The 19169-nt window shown below is 39.8% G+C and overlaps 1 protein-coding gene across 1 annotated transcript in view; it reads right to left on the bottom strand.

The window, feature by feature from the left end:
* mrc2 (mannose receptor, C-type 2) overlaps positions 1–19169 on the bottom strand; it is a 38121-nt gene that overhangs the window by 13064 nt on the left and 5888 nt on the right. Inside the window, exons 2-11 of the mRNA XM_042504849.2 lie at positions 15167–15571; positions 11451–11624; positions 11137–11301; positions 9455–9568; positions 8597–8740; positions 8296–8487; positions 5367–5521; positions 5110–5214; positions 589–704; positions 341–489 (exon numbers count right to left, since the gene is read on the bottom strand). Of these exons, the coding sequence (XP_042360783.2) occupies positions 341–489; positions 589–704; positions 5110–5214; positions 5367–5521; positions 8296–8487; positions 8597–8740; positions 9455–9568; positions 11137–11301; positions 11451–11624; positions 15167–15571 (1719 nt within the window). The remainder of the gene's footprint in view (positions 1–340; positions 490–588; positions 705–5109; positions 5215–5366; positions 5522–8295; positions 8488–8596; positions 8741–9454; positions 9569–11136; positions 11302–11450; positions 11625–15166; positions 15572–19169) is intronic.

Here is a 19169-nt window from a genome sequence, read left to right on the forward strand (position 1 = left end):
AACCCCCGTTGGCTGGGTTTGACTGCTGCTGATCATTTTTGCAGATTGTCAGCTAATCAAAGCTGTGTTATAGCCAAATCAGGATAAGAGGAGTTGCAAGTCTGTATTTTTGGCCCAAGAAAAACACCTGGGACCAATCCAGTTTCGTCTTTGTAGATTAAATCCAAAATTTTTCTGGCTCAGACTGGACCTCTTGCTGAAAATCTCCAGCTATAGAAGTGAACCCATCACAGCTACAGGAATAAATGAATCTGCAGTGTGTAAAGAAGATACTGTAACAACACAAATCTGGTCATTCTGCAAATCACACTCATACAAACATGACATATTTAACTTGTACCTGGCTGGTCACGATTCCAGTTGGTGTAGGACACTTCATCCCCGCTGAGCCAGTGGAAAGACCCGGGGCTGCCCTGGTCATGGAGACCAATCCAGAAGGAATCACCAGAGCGACCAAACACCAGGCTGTTGGCGAACGCCTGCTCGAACCTTTAGATTCAACATGGACCTTTAGTAAGGCAGCACTGACAAAACACACTGTAATGTCTGTGTGTGTGTGTCATTGTATGTGTGTGTTACTGTGCGCACCGATTTGTGATGGTAACAAGGGCAGCTCCTTGGTCCTCACAGGACTTCCTGGCCTCATCAAAGGTAGACAGATCTTCTCCAACCCAGTAACAAGCTGGACTGTGCCACTTCCAGCCCTAAGAAGAGGGGAGTAGGATATAGAAATGAAATGAAAAAAACATTTTTAAAAAAATCTAAAATTACAGACTTGCGGTTATATGCCTCATTGTTGCAGTTTATATCCATGTCTGTCCAGCCTCATATCAAGACCTGAAGATAGACAAGTTCAAATGTTGCTGCAAAAACTTAAATGCGGATGCCTCAAACATATCTTCAAGCAGGCAGCACAGAAGATCTATACAGTCATCACAGTTTTTATTAGATTAGATTAGTGTCACGAATTCAGTATCAGACCAAATTTCTCCCTTTCTGTTCCTGAGTTATAACGTTTAGTAATGGCCAGATGAGGTTTTTTTGCAGAACAGCAAGATGTCACACTGAAAACGACCTTTGAACTTTGGATACAAAATGTCAGCACTTCATCGTGTTGACCTATTAGATGATTGTGTGAGATCTTGTTATTATTAGTAAATAAACTTTTGAGTTATGGCCATAATTAGAAATGATTTCCTCATGTGTTCTTGAGATACCACATTTGTGAGAATGAGACAAACACAGGGTCACAGTGACCTTGATCTTTGACCACCAAAATCCAATCAGTTCATTGTCGATTTCAAGTGGATGATTCTGCCAAATTTGAAGAAATTCCCTAAAAGTGTTCTTGAGATATTACGAGGTCACAGTAGCCTTGGCCTGTGACCTTTGACCAACACATTTTAATCAGTTCTTGTTGAGTCCAAGTGGACATTTGTGCCAAATTTGAAGTTATTCCCTCAAGAGGTTTCTGAGATATCAACGTATGTATGTACAACCTGAAATCATAAAGCCTCTGGCTGTCGCCAACGCAGAGGCATAAAAATAAACAATTCAAAGAGTGTCTACAAGAATGTGCTACACTTTCAAATGGCTAATTTAATCATTTAAAATCTGAATCTGGATGTTCATCAAAAAACACATCGTGACAGAGAATTATGCAGATTGTTGGATGCCGTCTAAATCCCAGCAATACTGGTGCTCTGTGGATGAAAGGATGGTGCAAATTTCAAGTGAGTCAGGCACTTAAATTGGTCATGTTTCAGTGGCACTGCCTACCCAGGCAAAGTTTAGGAACTAAGGCAATTTACAGGCCAACAAAAAATTGGAACAGTTACAGGAAAATGGAGAATCATATAACACAAAACTCTTTTGGGCGTTGGGGTATTCTGGATATGTGAAAGAAATGTGTTTGACCAAGAAGTTCAGGAAAAAACTCACAGACAGACAAGTAAACAAGACCTAAAACATATCCTCCTCTGCACACACAAAACATAAATAGTGTCTCTCAAAAACAATTTGAGTGCCATTTCAACAGTCAAAACAGAATTGAGTCCACTTCCACCAGTCAGCTGTATAAAGCAGAATAAAAAGACCATGTCCTGACACGCAGAAATAACTGCTCTCTGGCCTCAGTCCCTCCTGACAGCCCTTGTAGGCCGACTGTAGTTGCAGACGTGTACAGATGCAGAGCGAGCCAACACGCAGAAGGTCATGAGGGGTGAGGTTTTGCAAAAGAACGATGGTGAGAGACAGTTCGTATACAGCTTTGTGTGAATAAGCCCAACCTCGGGCTTTTTGCACAGCCACTTTTGGCATCCAGACAAAAACCTCAAAGATTACAGCTGCTGGAGAGGTTTGATCTGCTGAAACTCACATCTCCTAAACACTCCTTCCAATCCCCCCTTTCCTGTATTACACCATTGTCGACTTATAGCATGTTCTCAGCAACATGTCTTGAGAAGTATTTTAAGTAGAATCAACCAGTAATGCTATGAAACACCACACCTGATCTATGCCGTATGTCCATTGTCAATTCATTTTTTTTGTCTCTCTAATAAATGACACAGATGCTGAACAATCCAAAAATTATATTCAGGTCCTAAATCATTTGAAAACAAGCAATATATCAAATTTTTGTTGGTGAAAGTATTTCCACTATTTTGACTTTATCACACAAACCCGTGAAAAATGTTCTTAGGAGAGCCAAATACTTTTAAACAGTGTTAAAACAGCAGTGTCTTACTTATGTAAAATGCATAACTAAAAATGAGCCTTTTATAACATTTACTCTCCTCTTATAGGGGCAGAGAAAACAAGCCGCAAATGCAACATTGACATATCACCTTTAAAAGTTGATTTGACGAACTTGTTGGCAAACATTTACAGCTTTACATTCAGCCGTTACCTAGCAACATCATCATTCAGCCCTGTTTTTGGTCTCAACCAACTCCTGAGGGAAACATCTCTCTCTTTAGCTGATAAATGTTCCACTATGTTCACCAGCCAGTCTCTAACTGTGTCTGTCTGCTGTTTGGTGCTGAGCAGGCTGTGTACAGTGGCTTTTTCGCTGAAAACAGCTGCCTGCTGTGGCCAAAAACAACACTGTGAGAGTGATGAGAGTGAACCAACACTGTTATGGTTGGGCAGCTAAACAAACAGCTCAAACTCACTGTGAAAGCTTATTAAAGCCAATGAAAAAGATGCAGATTCAGATGATAATTCTCTGTTAATTACTTGAAGTTAAGGGAAGTTGAAATAGCAATTTGAAATTACATATATATGCATGTATAGATAAAATAATAGAAATTATTTAAAAAATTAATTCCTGTATGCAATAATTCATTTTAATTCTGTAAAACCAAAATACAAATGTGTAATTACTTTGGGTAAAATATTCCTCTTTTCACAACATTCTGCAACAAGATAAACTTTTATGGTGACTTAAATAATAATCCAAATAATCCCATAATATAATTAGCACAGTAACTATGGTTACACTACTTCTGTAAAATGTTAGCAAAATATATTTGTATAATGACTTCAAAGCATGTTAAACTACTCTCAAATAATAATATTCTGGGAACATAAAAATAAAAACAAAAAAACGTTACCCCGAAGAACATTTTGGAAACTAAATGAAGCCTTCCCGCTCAAAACATAACCAAGACATTGCATCGTAACATTCTCAGAACATTTTTAGAATCAAACATTTCTAGCTAAGGAGGTGCATTTGGATAAAATCAGGGTCTGTGTCTTTAAAAAAAATTCACTAAACAGAAAGACCTCATATTTTCAATAATTGTGTGGGCCCCCTGATGACTGAGGGGCCCTTAGCAGCTGCCTCCGCCGCAGGCCACTTCTGACACCAGACATCAGTGTTGTGTCATCTCTTTGTTTATTCATACATGAGGCTGCTGAGCTATGCTGAAAAAGAAATCTTCCAAAGTATAAATCAGAAAAATGCAACCAGTTAGTGAGTAAGATGACAGTATTACAGTGACGAGCAATCAGTTTCATTTTTTGAGTAATGACCCCAGCGCTGGATGGGGATCATGTGGTGTAATGTTGCTGAAGCGGTCAGCTGGCTTTCTGTCGCTGTTGTTTCACATGTTGCGTGAAGTTAGCTCATCTGCTGGAGGCAAACCGCACCACAGCAGGGCTCTGCAGCATGTGCCATGCCAAATGACCCCCGTCACATTACCACCCATGATGCCTCGCTCCCCAGGGAGACGGGTAGAGATTCATCTCACCAAACAGACCATAGAAAGATCTCTGTTGGATGGTACAGCTGAGAAACAGCACGACTCGTCAGATCGCTTACACCATAAATCAACGCCTGGCAAAAAAAAGCGCACAAAAGATACACAAACACACTATGATTATCCTCTCTGTCACACATGAAACCCGACACTGTCCACTTGGCAGTGATGGTCAGGTAGGGGCAAGTCAGGTATGAGAGGCTTTTTACCATCTCATATGGAGAGAATTATGATCTGGGAAATCAGACACAGATGAAGATGGATCCTCCAGATGGGGTTGAATTCACCACGTGGGTACAAGAAGTAGGGGTATTTTTTTTTTGTATGCACTGAACACACTTGTTGAATGAAGATGCAAACAACATGTCCAAATTTGCATGTCTTAAAGAATATAATCTTTTGTGTGTTTTGTTTTTTGGGCCATGGGAAAGTACAGTTTGTGTTCAGCCAAAGGAAGAGTGCCCAGTTTGTCTGTTCTGGCTTTATAAAGGAGTGATTTATGTTACACTTACAGACTGGGAGTGGACGAGTGGGCCAAAGGGTGGAAGGGTGATAGATAAAGGAGGGTGCTGGGAGAAGGAGTCAAAGGTGGAAAAAAATGGCTGAAATACTTAGAATAATGATTATGCCCTCAGCAACACTGCAGTCTGTCTGCAGCTGGAATGAGAGCACAGAAATGCTGCAAGACATCTGAATAGAGTCTTTGTGGACTGAAACTGAGACATGGAGAAGCTAAAAAAAAGTATCTAGTCCAACAAAAAAAAAAACCAACCCAGTAATCTTGCATAAACAGTGCACATCAAGGAGAAATTGAAGTATGTGGCAGTTAAGACAAAAAGTGTTATACTTGTTTGCAGTCCTGGTGCTGTGGCTTCCCATCACTCTTTGTTCCCGGTTTCTTACAGATGGAGGCCAGAGTCATATTACAAGGGCTGTCATCCCAGCGGCCCTCCTGCACACGTAAGCAAGACACAAACAGAGAGCAAGAACACAGCTGTTAGATATATTCTCATGGAGGAGACTTGCTGACAGTGAGAGTACTTTGAGGTGATTAAGGCCCCAGACTCTGGGGGTCAGTGCGAGGGTGAAGGAAGGGTCACTCACAGCTCCCCACATGGAGACGCAATCTTCCAGGGTGTTGCGGAAGTTGTTGGGTTCAAAGGGGTGCCAGTGGGTGAAGATGACGGGCGTGTGGTCAGTCCATTGGAAGTCCATTTGCATATCAGTGTCATGGAGACCGATCCAAAGCTGGTCAATGTCTGACACAGGCAGGAAAGGAAGAAGTATTCTGATTTAAAGTAAAAGTAGCAAAACTACACTGTTTAAACACTGCTTTAAAAGAAAAAGCTCTGCATTCAAAATGTTGCTGAAGTACAAAAGTATTAGCATCAAAATATAACCCAAAGGAATACTTCACCCCCCAAATTATGTTCCAATTATGTTTCAGATACTAACCCTATGTTATGTTGAATTTGTGAATTTGTTTTACGCATGCCTCAACAGTGAACAAAGAATCCAAAAACCGAGAACATGCTGGTGTTTTAACACTTTGAAATTCCTTTTAAATAATGTGGAAAATTGCTGGACCAAATTAATTTTTTACTAGTAATCAACTTAAAAATGTGTTCATAATTATGGTAACAGTCCATTACACTTTAAAATTCCCTTTGAATAATAAGAATATGCCTTCCTTGTATGAAAAGTGATCTAAATAAAGTTTATTATTTATAATAAACTGTATATATTATAATTAAAAATGTGCATTCATAAATATGGTTATTAAATACTTAATTACCAGAATTATGAGCATAAGTTCATAGTTTAAGTTGATAACCCACACAAGTTAATTTGTAATAAGTTTTCCACATTATCTCAAAGAAATTGTTATGTCAAAGTATTATGTCATCATATTTATGAACACATGTGTTAAGTTTATTACTCATAAAGTTGTTCCAACTTATACCTTTTCGCATTATTTAAAAATGAATTTTAAAGTGTTATGGGTTATCCTTGATTAACCAAAGTAAAACAATAACACTAACAAACTACAGATTGAGGCAGAGGTAGACCAGCAGCTCCCATGCTCAGCGAGGTACAATTACTGGCTTTGAGGAGCATATAGATAATATTCAGCTTTAGTTCAGTCCCCTGTTAGAAAGGACTGTCTGTCTGTTAAGTACTACTACTACTACTACTACTACATAAATGAGACATGAATAATACTAGGGCTGCCCCTGAAAGTCTATGATTCAAGTCTCAACTCAGTTGTTTGAGACTCTTCAAGTGAGCAGTCTAGGGTTATTTTTTTTCTTTTCAGTGTGCAGTGCACTTCTGGGGATGTTTCAGTCGCCAGATGTATCTCAGTTTCACGCTGCTCTCTGGTACAGGAAGCTGCTGACCCAGACACACAATGAGTCTGAGTGAGACAGAGGCAGCTGCATGGAGGATGAAAGGCTTTAATGGTCAGGCCCAGAGATAAAGTCAGTTTCTGCCTTCTGCTCAGAAATGGTGAATTTATAGCTCACAGTAACTTAATATGACACAGTCTTGGCTTGTTTACTATATTATGTAAAGGTCACTGTCACCTAAAACATCCTGCCGAACCCCGATCAAACTCCTGAGTTGTATATGAAAAAAAGGAATGAATAGCTGAATATTTGTATTGAACATCCAAATCCAAGTCAACTGACATAATTCTGAGTTTGCCAACATTTAACTGCACGAGTTGAGTGAGAGTTTGTAAACAGATGTTTTGATATACTTTTGCTGTTGGTAAATGCAGCCCTCTTTTGCTTCAGTTATTTTCTTCGTTTTTGGATTCTTTGTTCGTTGTGGAGGCATGCAAGAAAAACTACGTTTTCTTCATGAATTCAAGGTAACACAGGATGAGTAATTGATACACAAATGGTTATTTGGAAGGTGAAGTATTCCTTTAAAGTACAAAAAGTAAACATTATGCAGAATGTGTTTGACTTCTGTGTATAATTTTAATGCTGCAGCTGGTGAAGGTGGAGCATATTTTAACGACTTTATATACTGGGTAGATTAACCTATAGTGATACCTCATCACTTATTAGTTGAGTTATATTTTGTGTAAACAATCTAAATCTGCAAGTAAGTAAAACTGTTTAAACTGTAGATTAATATTTCACCCTCAAGTACCTTAAAATTGTACTTAAGTACAGTATTTGAGTAAATGTACTTGGTTACTTTCCACCACAGGACCATGAACAGAGATAAATGGTTAGGTTATAGAATTATTAGGGGATCACAGAAACAGGGTCAACATCAGGAATAAGGTTCCAACTATGACCATATTATGACACTGACAAACTTTTCCATGAGGTTCAATAACTACATTGGAGCAGTTCCATGACCTAAAAATTTGATTCCTCTTTTCATGTGCTGTTTTCCAGATCAGGGATGAACTGCCTAGTTTCCACTATATTTGAGCTTCCAGAGATGTGAGCATAAAATGTAGGAAAACAGCTGGAAAGTACCATTTAATGTTCATATTTGACTTCTTTTAACAGAAATATTTACTTTTTAGCTGAAAATACTTTCCAAATGTATCAGAAAACTTTTACATTTTTTTCAGGTTCCCCACTGAGGAAGGCATAGCTAAAACATCAGAGCACTCTGCTCCCCTGTGCTTAAAATAGAGATGAAGAATAGAAGTTAAAGAGCGTCTGATAGATTTGAGTGTGTGAACTCTTTGTGAACCCATTGGACTTCAACATCAGTTACACGCACTCCTGTTCTCTTTTTTCTTGGTTGAGGATGATGTTTTTTTCTTTTTTCTATATTTATACAGAAAAATATCAAAATCCCTCACTTCCCCCATCTGGAACACTGTTTATCTCTTCAGAATGTTTATTACCTTCTTTAAAGTCTGTTACTAGTCAATACTCTTTGGTATAGAGATTGAACTCTGATTTGAGAGAATTTCATTGAAGTTCTAGCCCCCAACAGCGATGCAGTTCAGAGGAAAAGATGCACAAAAGATGTAGTGCAATAAAAAAATGGAGATCACCTTTCTTCAGGTAGCGTATGATGAACTCAAGCTCAGGTAGGGTGTGGATGCTGACCAGGTTGGCCTCCATCCTCTGACAGGTTTTCTGAGCTGTATCCCAGTCAATCTTCTCTGAAGTCACCTTGTAGCAGCCAGCCTGGAAGGCCTGCCAGCCCACATCACACTCATATTTCTCATCATCAGCCCACGAGTCTGTGGGAGCAAAAACATCAAACCCATTGAATTCTGGTCTTTGGCACTGTGGCACAACTAACTGCTATTTTTCACTTTAATAGACTGATACAAATGTCTGTTCACTGACCAGTGGTGAAGGGATCCAAGGTGGCATTTGGCCTCTTCTTACAGACGTACGGCAGAGCAACAGAGCAATCACGGTTTTGCCAACGACCCGATGACTCAGTTCTGATCACAGCACAGTTCTCTTCATCTGCGTGGTTTGGCTGGTCTGAAAAGTTAAGAAAAACAATTACATTTATGTAGGATGAGCTCCTTTTCAGCCTTTTACTTTCAACATCTACAAATATTAAAACAAAATACTTATTTGTAATACTGAATGCAATGTAGCTGTTGAGAAACACATTTAAAAAGGAAAATAAAAATAGAATTCACGAAATCTTTGTAATGGAAAGAATTACCTTTTCAGTCAGCCTTCTGGAAACTAAATTTGAGGAAATTTGGATGAAGTGGAAAATATATAAGCCCTCCTTTTATTTAAAAATTATGTTTATTCAACTCTGTATTTTTATTTGTATTAATTTATCATAAATGCTGAACACCTGTGCTCTATTTTTTTGTTTCTACACTGTAAAAAAAAGGTTCACTCTAAAAATACTTAACTAAAAATGACATTGCCAATAAGTAAAATCAAATAAACAAAATGTAAAAAAATAAATAAATAAAAGAACCCACTTGAAAACATCAATAATGCCAAGGTGTCCTTGTTCGAGGCACTTAGCCTCTGAATACTCCACAGTAAAAGTTTGCGGATGCGCTGGAAAGCCACCAAGTGTGTGCTTGAACTCAGAGCAGCGTGTTGCTAAAAATGAGTGAGCACGCTCATTCAGCCTTCTGTGGGAAATAGATGTTTAAAAAAAGACCACAGATACTTCAAGCTTTGAAAAAAAAGACAGAGAAGGTTGGGTTGTTTTTATAGTCTAACCTGACTCCCAGTTGAGATATTTGAGTGGTGAGGAGTCGGCCCATTGCCAGCCTCCATTGATGTCCAGGTCATTGAGGCCGATCCACAAAGCAGCACTGTAGCCCGTCAGTAAGCCTAAAACAGCAGAAAAACACGTCTCTCATATGTCATGAAACATGATTTAACCCTCTGTTTTCTCTAGTTACTTTTGTGAAGGAAAATACAATAAAAGAAAACATTCAGTAGTGTTTTTGTGAAAACCCTTCGCCTTCAGTTAGGCCTAACAATCTCTCTAGTTAGCCATGTTTTTAACTATCAACACTGTATTGGGTAGATGACATAATTGTTGTGTAAGAGCAGCACAAGTGTGGCCTAATATTGGCAACAGTGTTACAAAATCTTTTTTTTTAAAAAAATCAATTATTCCTCTCGTTAGAGTGAATGCACACAGCAAATATGAGTAAAAACTATGCTGGAGCTATGGCTGTCACTTAGCTGGTGTTGAGAGGTCAACACATGGCAAATTAAGAAAAGGTATTAACCTATTTGACAATGTGTGCAATGTGTTTAAAAAATATGTAAATAGAGAAGACGAACAAATCTAAACATGTGCTGCAGGTAGCACACACAACAATGGAAACTGATTCCAGTGGACGCTAAAAAGTGATGCAAATGGCCCAGAATTAACCTAGCATTAGCCTTTTGCTTTATGTTAGCCTGCCAATTTAAATAATATGATGAAATACACACAATTCATTGCGAAACAGGCAAAGGTTTTGTTAGCTGGCTATACATCGATAGTTCATTTCCAAACTTTTATGAGGGGACAAGCAAGTCAAAGGAGTTCTACACAAAATTCAGAGAATCAACATAGCAACAAGCCACTATTGCTAAAGATATAGTGAAGTAATGATGTCCAGAGAGGAGAATGAAGTCACCATCTGTGTGTGTGTGTGTGTGTGTGTGTGTGTGTGTTGTAATCTGAGCTTCTCTGTCCTTTGTTGTTGTAAACCGGTCTCGCCATATGTGCATGTTAGTGTATGTGAGTCCCTGTGTGTGCGTGTCCCACTACACTGTAACAAACTGCTGTTAAAATAAAGCCAAACAGTAATGCAGAGTCATTTAAAATACAGTAAAATATTATAAATGTTGATGCTCTTCAGAACCAATATTACTGCTGTAAAAATACGGACAAATTCTTACAGTGACAGCCCTCTTCTTAACTTCTGGTAGGTTTTGCTTAATTTGTTTATCAGTATCAATGAACTATTTTCTCTCTGTTTTTTCATTACAGTCAGTATAAATGTTAAAATTGTACTCATGCTCTCAAACTGAAACCTATTTTTAATTGTTGTAAAACCATTAAACACTTTGCTGTGCATTTTTGCCATTGATTCTGAAAGCTGATTTGATCATGGGTCAAATATATGTCAAATGGAAAATTCCAAATTATCTTCAACTTTCTCTTGTATGACAGGTTGTTAATGGTTAACTGCCCAGCCGTTTGATTAGTGATAGTTAATTTGAACTTGCGGCATATTCCTGAGGTTTTATTTTCTAATGTATTTTGTTCAGATGAACTACTGTTGTCAGTGTAGCAGCTTTGTGTCTACCCCAAAAAAATCAATGTAGCCTACATTTTAAACAAGTTGCCACAACATGAGTGGATGCCTCAAATGTACACGTGTGCACATCGACTTTACCATTGATGTATGTCTGCTCGTGCAGCTTGGTGATGCTGAGCAAGTCTGCTCCCTGCTGTTGGCAACTGATCCGAGCCTCGCTCCATGACAGCGTAGCCTGGAAGTTAAACTGGTAACAGCTGTCTGTCAGCGGGTCAGTATCCCAGAATGTCTCACAGCCACTGCCTGAGAGAGAGGAAAGGAGATAAGACACCAGTTAGACTGAGGGAGAATGCAGGAGGAAATAACAATAAAATAAACAGTTGTGTGAGGGGAAAATGTGGCAAAGGTCACTCTGTTTCAGGCACTTTCTCCAGTGCAAAGTGGAAACTCACTCTTTACAGGACAGAAGCCCCAACGCTCGTCTTTGCCGTAGTCATAGGTGGTGGCGCACCAGAGGTGACCGTCCTCACGTCCGATACTGGTGCAGTTGTGGAACCATTGGCCGTCATACAGGAAGGGCAGGTGGCAGGGGCGGCCATGAGAGTTCCCCTGAATTGTGTAGATCTCTGAGGAGCAAAAAGAGGAGGGACTTTGAACCCATGCGTGAGGCAGGAGAGGCGGACCGTGCTTATGTTGCCTAAAGATGTGGCTGTGAACTGTGCTGAACTGAAATACTTTATCTGTTTTCTCAGAGTCTTGTATAATCAAACAGATGGTGAAAAACAGGAGGATGATGTTACAGTCTAAACAGTAAAGTCAAATAGTGGTCAGAAGACGGAAGAGTAAACAAATTAAATAAGCAGTTTATCAGGAAAATCTTTTTATTAACTTTATATGAAAACAGTATCAACAGTTTAGATTTCACACAAAAACTAGAATTACTGTCTCGCGGTTGTATGCCTCTGCAAAAATGCACTTACAGTTTGTATCCATGTCTGTGAAAACATGTATGCTTCATACACATCGTCCCCCGGCGGAAGAGCCATACAATCAGCACAATTCCAGGGTGGGCAACCAAGACTAGTGTCAACAATTCAGCATTTGAAGTTAAAAATTGGGCAGAAAAGTATTTTTGCAGAACATTATGACGTCACAAAAAATTGATTGCCTCTCCTGCCATCTTTTGGATATAAAATTTTATCACTCCATCGTTTCATTTCATCACTCCATCATTTTATACTATTAGATTTCTGTGTGAAATGTTGTCATAATTAGCGTATAAATGATTGAGTTATGGCCAAAAAAATGTTTTGTGAGGTCACAGTGATCCTGACCTTTGACAACTAAAAATCAAATCAGTTCATAGTTGAGTCCAAGAGGATATTTACGCCAAATCTGAAGAAATTCCCTAAAATTGTTCTTGAGTTATCAAGTTCACAAGAATGAGACAAATGAGGTCACAGTGACCTTCACCTTTGACCTATGACCACCAAAATCTGATCATTTCATTGTTGAATCCAAGTGGACATTTGTGCCAAATCTGAAGAATTTCTCTAGAGGTGTTCTCGAAATATCACATTCATGAGAATGGGATAGACGGATAAACTGAAAACATAATGCCTTCAGCAGAGGCATAAAAAAATATTAGACCCAAATATTATTAGGAGAGATTTTAGAGATCACAGACATTTTCTAACCAAACTAGCTTAACTTAATAACTATATTTGATTACTACAATTTGACAAAATACCCTGAGGTTGCCATTCTTCTCCTTCGATTCCAGAAGTAAGCCTTCAGTACGATGAGAAAAAAACGAGCAACAGAGACAGAGAGAGAGGCTGGATCCAGGGAAAGGCTGGATTTGTAGCGAAACCAGAACAAGTCGGGCCAATGGAAAGTAGGGCAGACATGTTAAACGAGGGAGGAAAGATTTCTGAAGCTCCCTCCCTGACTCCCCTCACTTCTCCACCACAGGCTGGCTGCTGGCTGCAGTGGAGTTGCTCCTCCGCTGACTAATGTCAGAGGCATTCCTCTCCAGCAGCAGATTGATTTCACCAAGAAACTTGTGAAGATCGGCACTTGAAAGCTGAAAATGTCTAGCACCCAATTCCCATGCCATAAGAAAGTAAAAAAGACTAAATAGGGGAAGGATAAAGAAGAAAGTAAAGGGAGATTTTCTGGTCTTACGTTTACAGCAGATCTGGTTTTAATTGCAGTCAAGCGGAGCCTGTTAGCTATAGAGCAGTACGGCTGACTGAGCCTCGCAGTAAAGTTTGTCAATGAACGACCATGACATTTGATACTGGTAAGAATGGTACTGACAGCGGAAATGAGGCTTAGCTGTGAACCAGCGTGGTTAGATTTAATCTGGACTGAAAACTATATATAAATATAAATACATTTGAGGGCAGGGACGACTCCGTGTGTTTACTGGAGTTTACAAACACCAGCAGTGTTTTCCTTGGCTTTCTGACTGGCAGCCGGCCACTTGTCCTCAAAGATGCCCTAAAAGCAACATTCTGCTTTATCCATTTGATCAGATACAGCTGTGGCATTCACAACAGTGCGTCTGTCTGAGGCAGCCCAACACGCAGCAACGGAGGAGCAGCTCACTGTTACACTGTATCACCACATCCGGGAAAGGATTTGCAGACTTCTTGAATGGGCGCAATGTTTCACTTATACTGTGAATTTTATTTCGTTTTGATGTATTTTTTTTAATTTGTTATAGTTATTAATTCTTTTTAGATAATTTATCTCATTATTGTTAATGTTAAAAGAAGTACATGAGACAGATAGTCTGCGAAAAACCAAAGAAAATCCTTCAAGTGTTTCTAATCATGTATGGATTTATGAATGGGCCTTCCAGGCAAAAGCACAGGGGACCAAAGTGTCAAAGGGCCCCCTGGCCTTCACCTACAAAACGTCAAATTAACAAGTGATGACCAGGAAGAGACTCAATATTACTTCAAAGAGACAAAAAACACAAACCCACAAAAAGATGTATAAACACTATGAACAGAGACATAAATCCTCTTCATAATCTGCCTGCGCTTCTAATGGCATTTGGTGGACCACATTTCAACAAAAGACAACCAATCGGAGTCGAGGATTCTCTAACCCAGCTGTAAATCAACCGTTGCTTGTGAAATGTGATCAAACTGTCAAACAAGGCAGTGCTGATCAAAATAAATCAAAATTCTGCGACTGCATTGCCTACTTCTCATCTCAGCTTTTTCCAGAAACAGATTGTAGTGTACTGTTTAGCTGAAAAATGAGAAAGTTTGTAAACCAGCTGTCATGTTGAAAATGACGGACTGAATTATCAAACACTGTGCTAAATGGCCGAACCAACTTTCTCATTTTACAACATTTGAAATGAAAAATTAGGCAATGCATTAAAAACATCTTGGTTCTGCAGTTCACGAGTCTTAACCGCCTATGATGGCCGCCTATGTGAGACTCCTCGGCTCTGATTGGTTGTTTCGTTCACATACAGCGAGGCCATCAAAAGCGCTACAAGGCAACAGTGTGGGAGGAAGAATATAATTTATTAAGAAATTTTCTGTCTCATTTAGTTTCCAACTACAACTTTAGAGGAATACTTCACCCACATAATTACTATTTGTGTATCAGTTACTCACACCATTACATTGAATTCCTGAGGAAAACTTAGTTTTTCTCGCATGCCTTCGAGGTAAATAAAGAATACAAAATGGAAGACTCGTGCAGTGTAATGCAAGTATCATTTAACCAGTCATATGCTTAGTACTTCCCCAAAACGTGCATTTTTGCTGATGTTAAGATACTGTCATGCCGATGTTTAACGCAGTCTCCTTTTACTCCAAATCATCAAGATTTTTCTTAGCTTCTGGATTCTTTGTTTGAGAAACGCAAAGTTTTCTTCACAGTTGCAATATAACAGGGCAAATAATCAAAATAAAAAATCTGTCCTTATTTTTTTCAGACTTTTGACTTAATTGCTCAGGCATGATGTGGAAGTTTGTGGATCTTTAGTCTAATGTATATTCTATGTTGTTTTGGATGAGTGATTTTAAAAGTAAAGTATTTTAAAGTTAATTTCTAAGTTGTCCTGCAAAACTTCCCCACCAATCTCAATCATCCTTACATAGCAAATGTGATCTTGTTTGATTTCAAGCATGCTTACCCTGATATGTTTTGGAGCAGAGGTCCTGCACAGCACCATGCAGTCTCCATTTGAGCTTTGAATTCGAAGAGGTCGAGGTGGAGTTCCAAAATGATGGCGAGGGAAGGTAGTTGTTGAGGTTGTCCAACACCTGACCACAGTTCCAGGTCCAGCGTATTCTGGGGGGCTCGCGGTCACAGGTGTACACACCCAGAGGAGACCTGTCCCATCTGGAGGTGACGTTACCAGTGGTCACGCCCAGGCACAGCGAGGAGCCCAGGTTGAACAGGCGACCCCGGTTCACCCACTTCCAGCGCTGGTGGACTTCATCACAGGCAGATGACAAGATGAGGGAGTGATCCCGCACCCCCAGGCACCCCTGAGCGCCCTCATGGAAGAAAGCGAACTCGTCAGAGTCCAGTGGCGCTGTGCAGAGAGAGGGAAATAATGGCATCAGTCGATAATCCCGATGAAAACACGATTCCATATTAGCGAGAGAACGGGTCAGCAGCTGGATCAATATCTCCATTAATGGATGCAGCGCTCTGTTCGAACTAGTTTGAGTTGTTGCCTCTCTTGTTCCTATGTAATCAGTGGGATTAACTGTTATAATAACCCTAAAATACTGTATATGAAAGAGCACTCTGCAGGAAGTAATTGCAGAAATCTTAAGCAATAAACCATGAAAAGTGGTTACACATGTTTTTAATGTAAGGTTAGCAATCACGGCTGAAGTATTTCAACATGCACCAGGTGTCAAGAATTCACCCCATTCCCGAAGTCTGACCTGGAACTGCCTCCCACCTTGTTCACTACATTTTATGGTGTCTGTCTCTGTCGGGTTTGACTGAGGAAAGAGCAGTAGCTGGTGGTTTGGTGGGAATAAATACATAAAAGGTTTTTACCCTGAGAATCTGTGGCGTGACTGAAACATTTGACGCACATAACTGAATGTTTTCAAAGGTCTGAACTGGATTAAACTGATGCAACTCTAATGATCCTCAGGGGTGAAATGGGTAGCTGTTTTCAGTCTGAGGAGTTCTCGCTGCTGTACACTGACGCCTTTATTGGCATTACTTCAGTGTGATTCTCTGGGGAGCTAAAGCTGCCTGCGAGGTGTTAACCTACAGAGCTTTGCAGTATTCTCATATACACTTACACAAAAATATAAAAAAATAAACAAAATGTTAGCAGAAAACTGAGAGTTACGGGGGAAAAGTGTTGAATCTAACACATTCAGAGCGGTGGCTGGACGCCAGCCTCAGTGACTGGAATTTCAGGAACAAAACCCAACACCCCTTCCCAAAAATATATGTGGTTTTAGTCCATTCCTGTTTCTTTTCTGTGTTTTTCTTGAAGGATTTAGAGATTGGTAACCTAGAAGCCAGTGAACATAATGGTGTGTGTGGCTGTGAGAAGGTGGGAGAAAGAAAGACAAGTCGGGAGTGTAGGAGTGACTCTAAATTAAGGTCCTGTTGAAAATGATTTTTAAGAAAATATCCCCAAAAACACACACAAATCCCTCCTCTCAGACCTGAGGAGAGAAAGTGAGACCCTCAGCATTCCTACTCGGCGGGCTCCTGTGAGAGGCCAGGAAGTGGGGAAGGTGGGAAAAGATCACTGGGCATTTGGTTGAAAAACACAACTCTCCTACGTGGATCCTTCAGCCCGCTCAGTCTGCGGCAATCTCTCATTTCCTACCTCTCAGCTAAAACACTCCAAGCCTCCTGTGTTGCTTTTATAGACACAGAGACAATAGAGTCTCATCAAGAGCCCCATAAAACCCCCTGTAATCTGGAGGAGACGACCGACACGCCCCTCTTCTTGCTCTCAGCCTCTGTGGTTGAGTTTCTCAGAAGCAGCGTTAGCTCCTTTGGTCGGTGGCAAACACAGTAACGGAGCGCGGTGGCACAGTGCAGCATAAAGTGCTCCGTACAGTGTAATCACATATAATCACCACCCTGGACTTTTTAATAACAGCATCCATCTTACAGTAACGCCCAGCTGTTTGGCTTGTTTACTGCCACCTCATTGTTTTAATCGTGAAAGATTCAAAAAAGAGCAAGTGTGTTCCCTGAAGGGGACGCAAAAACTCTTGAATCTACTCAGGGAGGTATAATGTTTACTGTATCCAAAAACTGATCCTTCAGACAAAAAAACATCTCAGCTGCTTTTGGTGCCAGACTATCTTACCATAAGGCTGTTTTTCACTCTACTGATTATTTTCTTGTGGGGCTGGGCAATATGTATATTGCTATGTACAGTACCATGTATGTATAATTCTGTGTAAATATATTTATTTATTCCTTATTTTCTTTTTTGACTTCTTTGCACCGTGGGCCTGGAGAGAAACGTTTTTTCAATTATGTAACTAGGAACTCGGCTCAATTGTCGATTAGACTGTTACATGTTTCTGCTGGAACGCCAGCCTGCAACCAGGATGGCGCGGCATTAGAAACATGGTAGAAACCTTTTGCTCTACCCCCTAGGCAGCCTGGTGAGTAAGTGACTTCATTTCGAGTCCCACAGCACTTTTCGCACTTTTAACTGTTAGCAACAGGGTTATAGTTGATGAAGATGGTGTACCACTAGGTACATGGGTAGATTACAGAGGAGGAGGTGGCTGCTCTCCTACTCTAATGGCTTTCTGGCTGATAGGTTGGTATACTGTAAATAGACAGACAGAGAGGTAAGTATACCCTAGGACAGTGATACTCAACTTATGGCACGCGGGCCAAATTTGGCCCCCGACAAGGTGCTAGGTGGTCCTTCAACCTTTTTCTAATTCAAAATGAAAGTAAACTGATTCACACTGGGATTTTTGGTACTTTTAACATAAATATGGAGCCAGAGTGCATAAAATGCATCAAAATAGAGCTTGTTTATCAAAGACAGTGCCAGGAGAGGATCCCCTGGACCCCCCTGACAAAGGTCCAGTCTTTTACACAAATTCAGTATTAGTCCGCGTACAACCGACCTGTGCCGGGATTCTGCATCTGGCCCCTTACTCACTGTGGTGACCAGAGAGCAGGCACTATGTTTTCACCGCAATGCTGATAGGTTGTGACAGCGTTACTAGCGGTAATCACCGAATGATCAGCACACTGTAGAGTAACATAAGCAGAATTAACCTAGAGACCAACATGCCTAACCCATAGACTGTATGTAAAGATGGACAACATAACAGCTCCCCCAAAGTGTAACTTTTCATTCCCGATCGCCCCCTGGTGTCTGTCTGCAGTATAGGTCATAAAGTCTGAACCCTCACCCATGTTAGTGAATTAAATATAGGCCAAACTAATAACTCAAAGTAAACGGCAAATAACATTTTCGGTTTCTATCACTGAAGGAAGCTCTCATCACCCTGATGTTTGTTCAAGTGTTTGTTTTTATGATAAGTTCAGTTATAATGAGTTATTCAGTTCTACAAAAAGGGGATCTTTCTACTATGACTGACAGCTGTGTGCTAATCCATACGCTTGCATTCAATGGGACTGCTCGTGATTGGTTGGATGGGTGTTTTGGTGGGAACAGCCCCACCAGATATCTCATCACCAGTGCAAGATGGCAGCACCCGTATCTCGGATATTTTAACCTCACTTATGGATGGCGGTGGTAAGTGGGGGCACGACGTCCATCTTTATATACAGTCTATGGTCTAATCAGTCAAGAATTCTCATTGGTTATTAAATAACAGTTAACTGTTGCCTTCCCTAATATTCCTCTATTTTTTAATTAATTAATTAATTGTTTAGACTTTAAAATGCCCAAACTAACAAACAAACCAAAAAAAAAATTGAAATGTTAAGCTCTAGTTTGCTTACTAAAACTGCTTTTGATCATTCAAGAATCAAATACCATTGCATATTTAGGTTACGATTATGGAAACCAAAGAAAACCAGCAAAAATTCACATATGTGAAGGTACAACTGTTGTTTTTTTTGTTTTTTTTTTGTTAAACTATGAATCAATTATCAAAAATAGATGAATTAATTTTCTGTTGATTCATTAATCTTTTCAGGTC

Source organism: Plectropomus leopardus, chromosome 18 (assembly GCF_026936395.1).
Source record: "Plectropomus leopardus strain MGB_pleo_1.0 chromosome 18, ASM2693639v1, whole genome shotgun sequence".
Lineage (NCBI taxonomy): Eukaryota > Metazoa > Chordata > Actinopteri > Perciformes > Serranidae > Plectropomus > Plectropomus leopardus.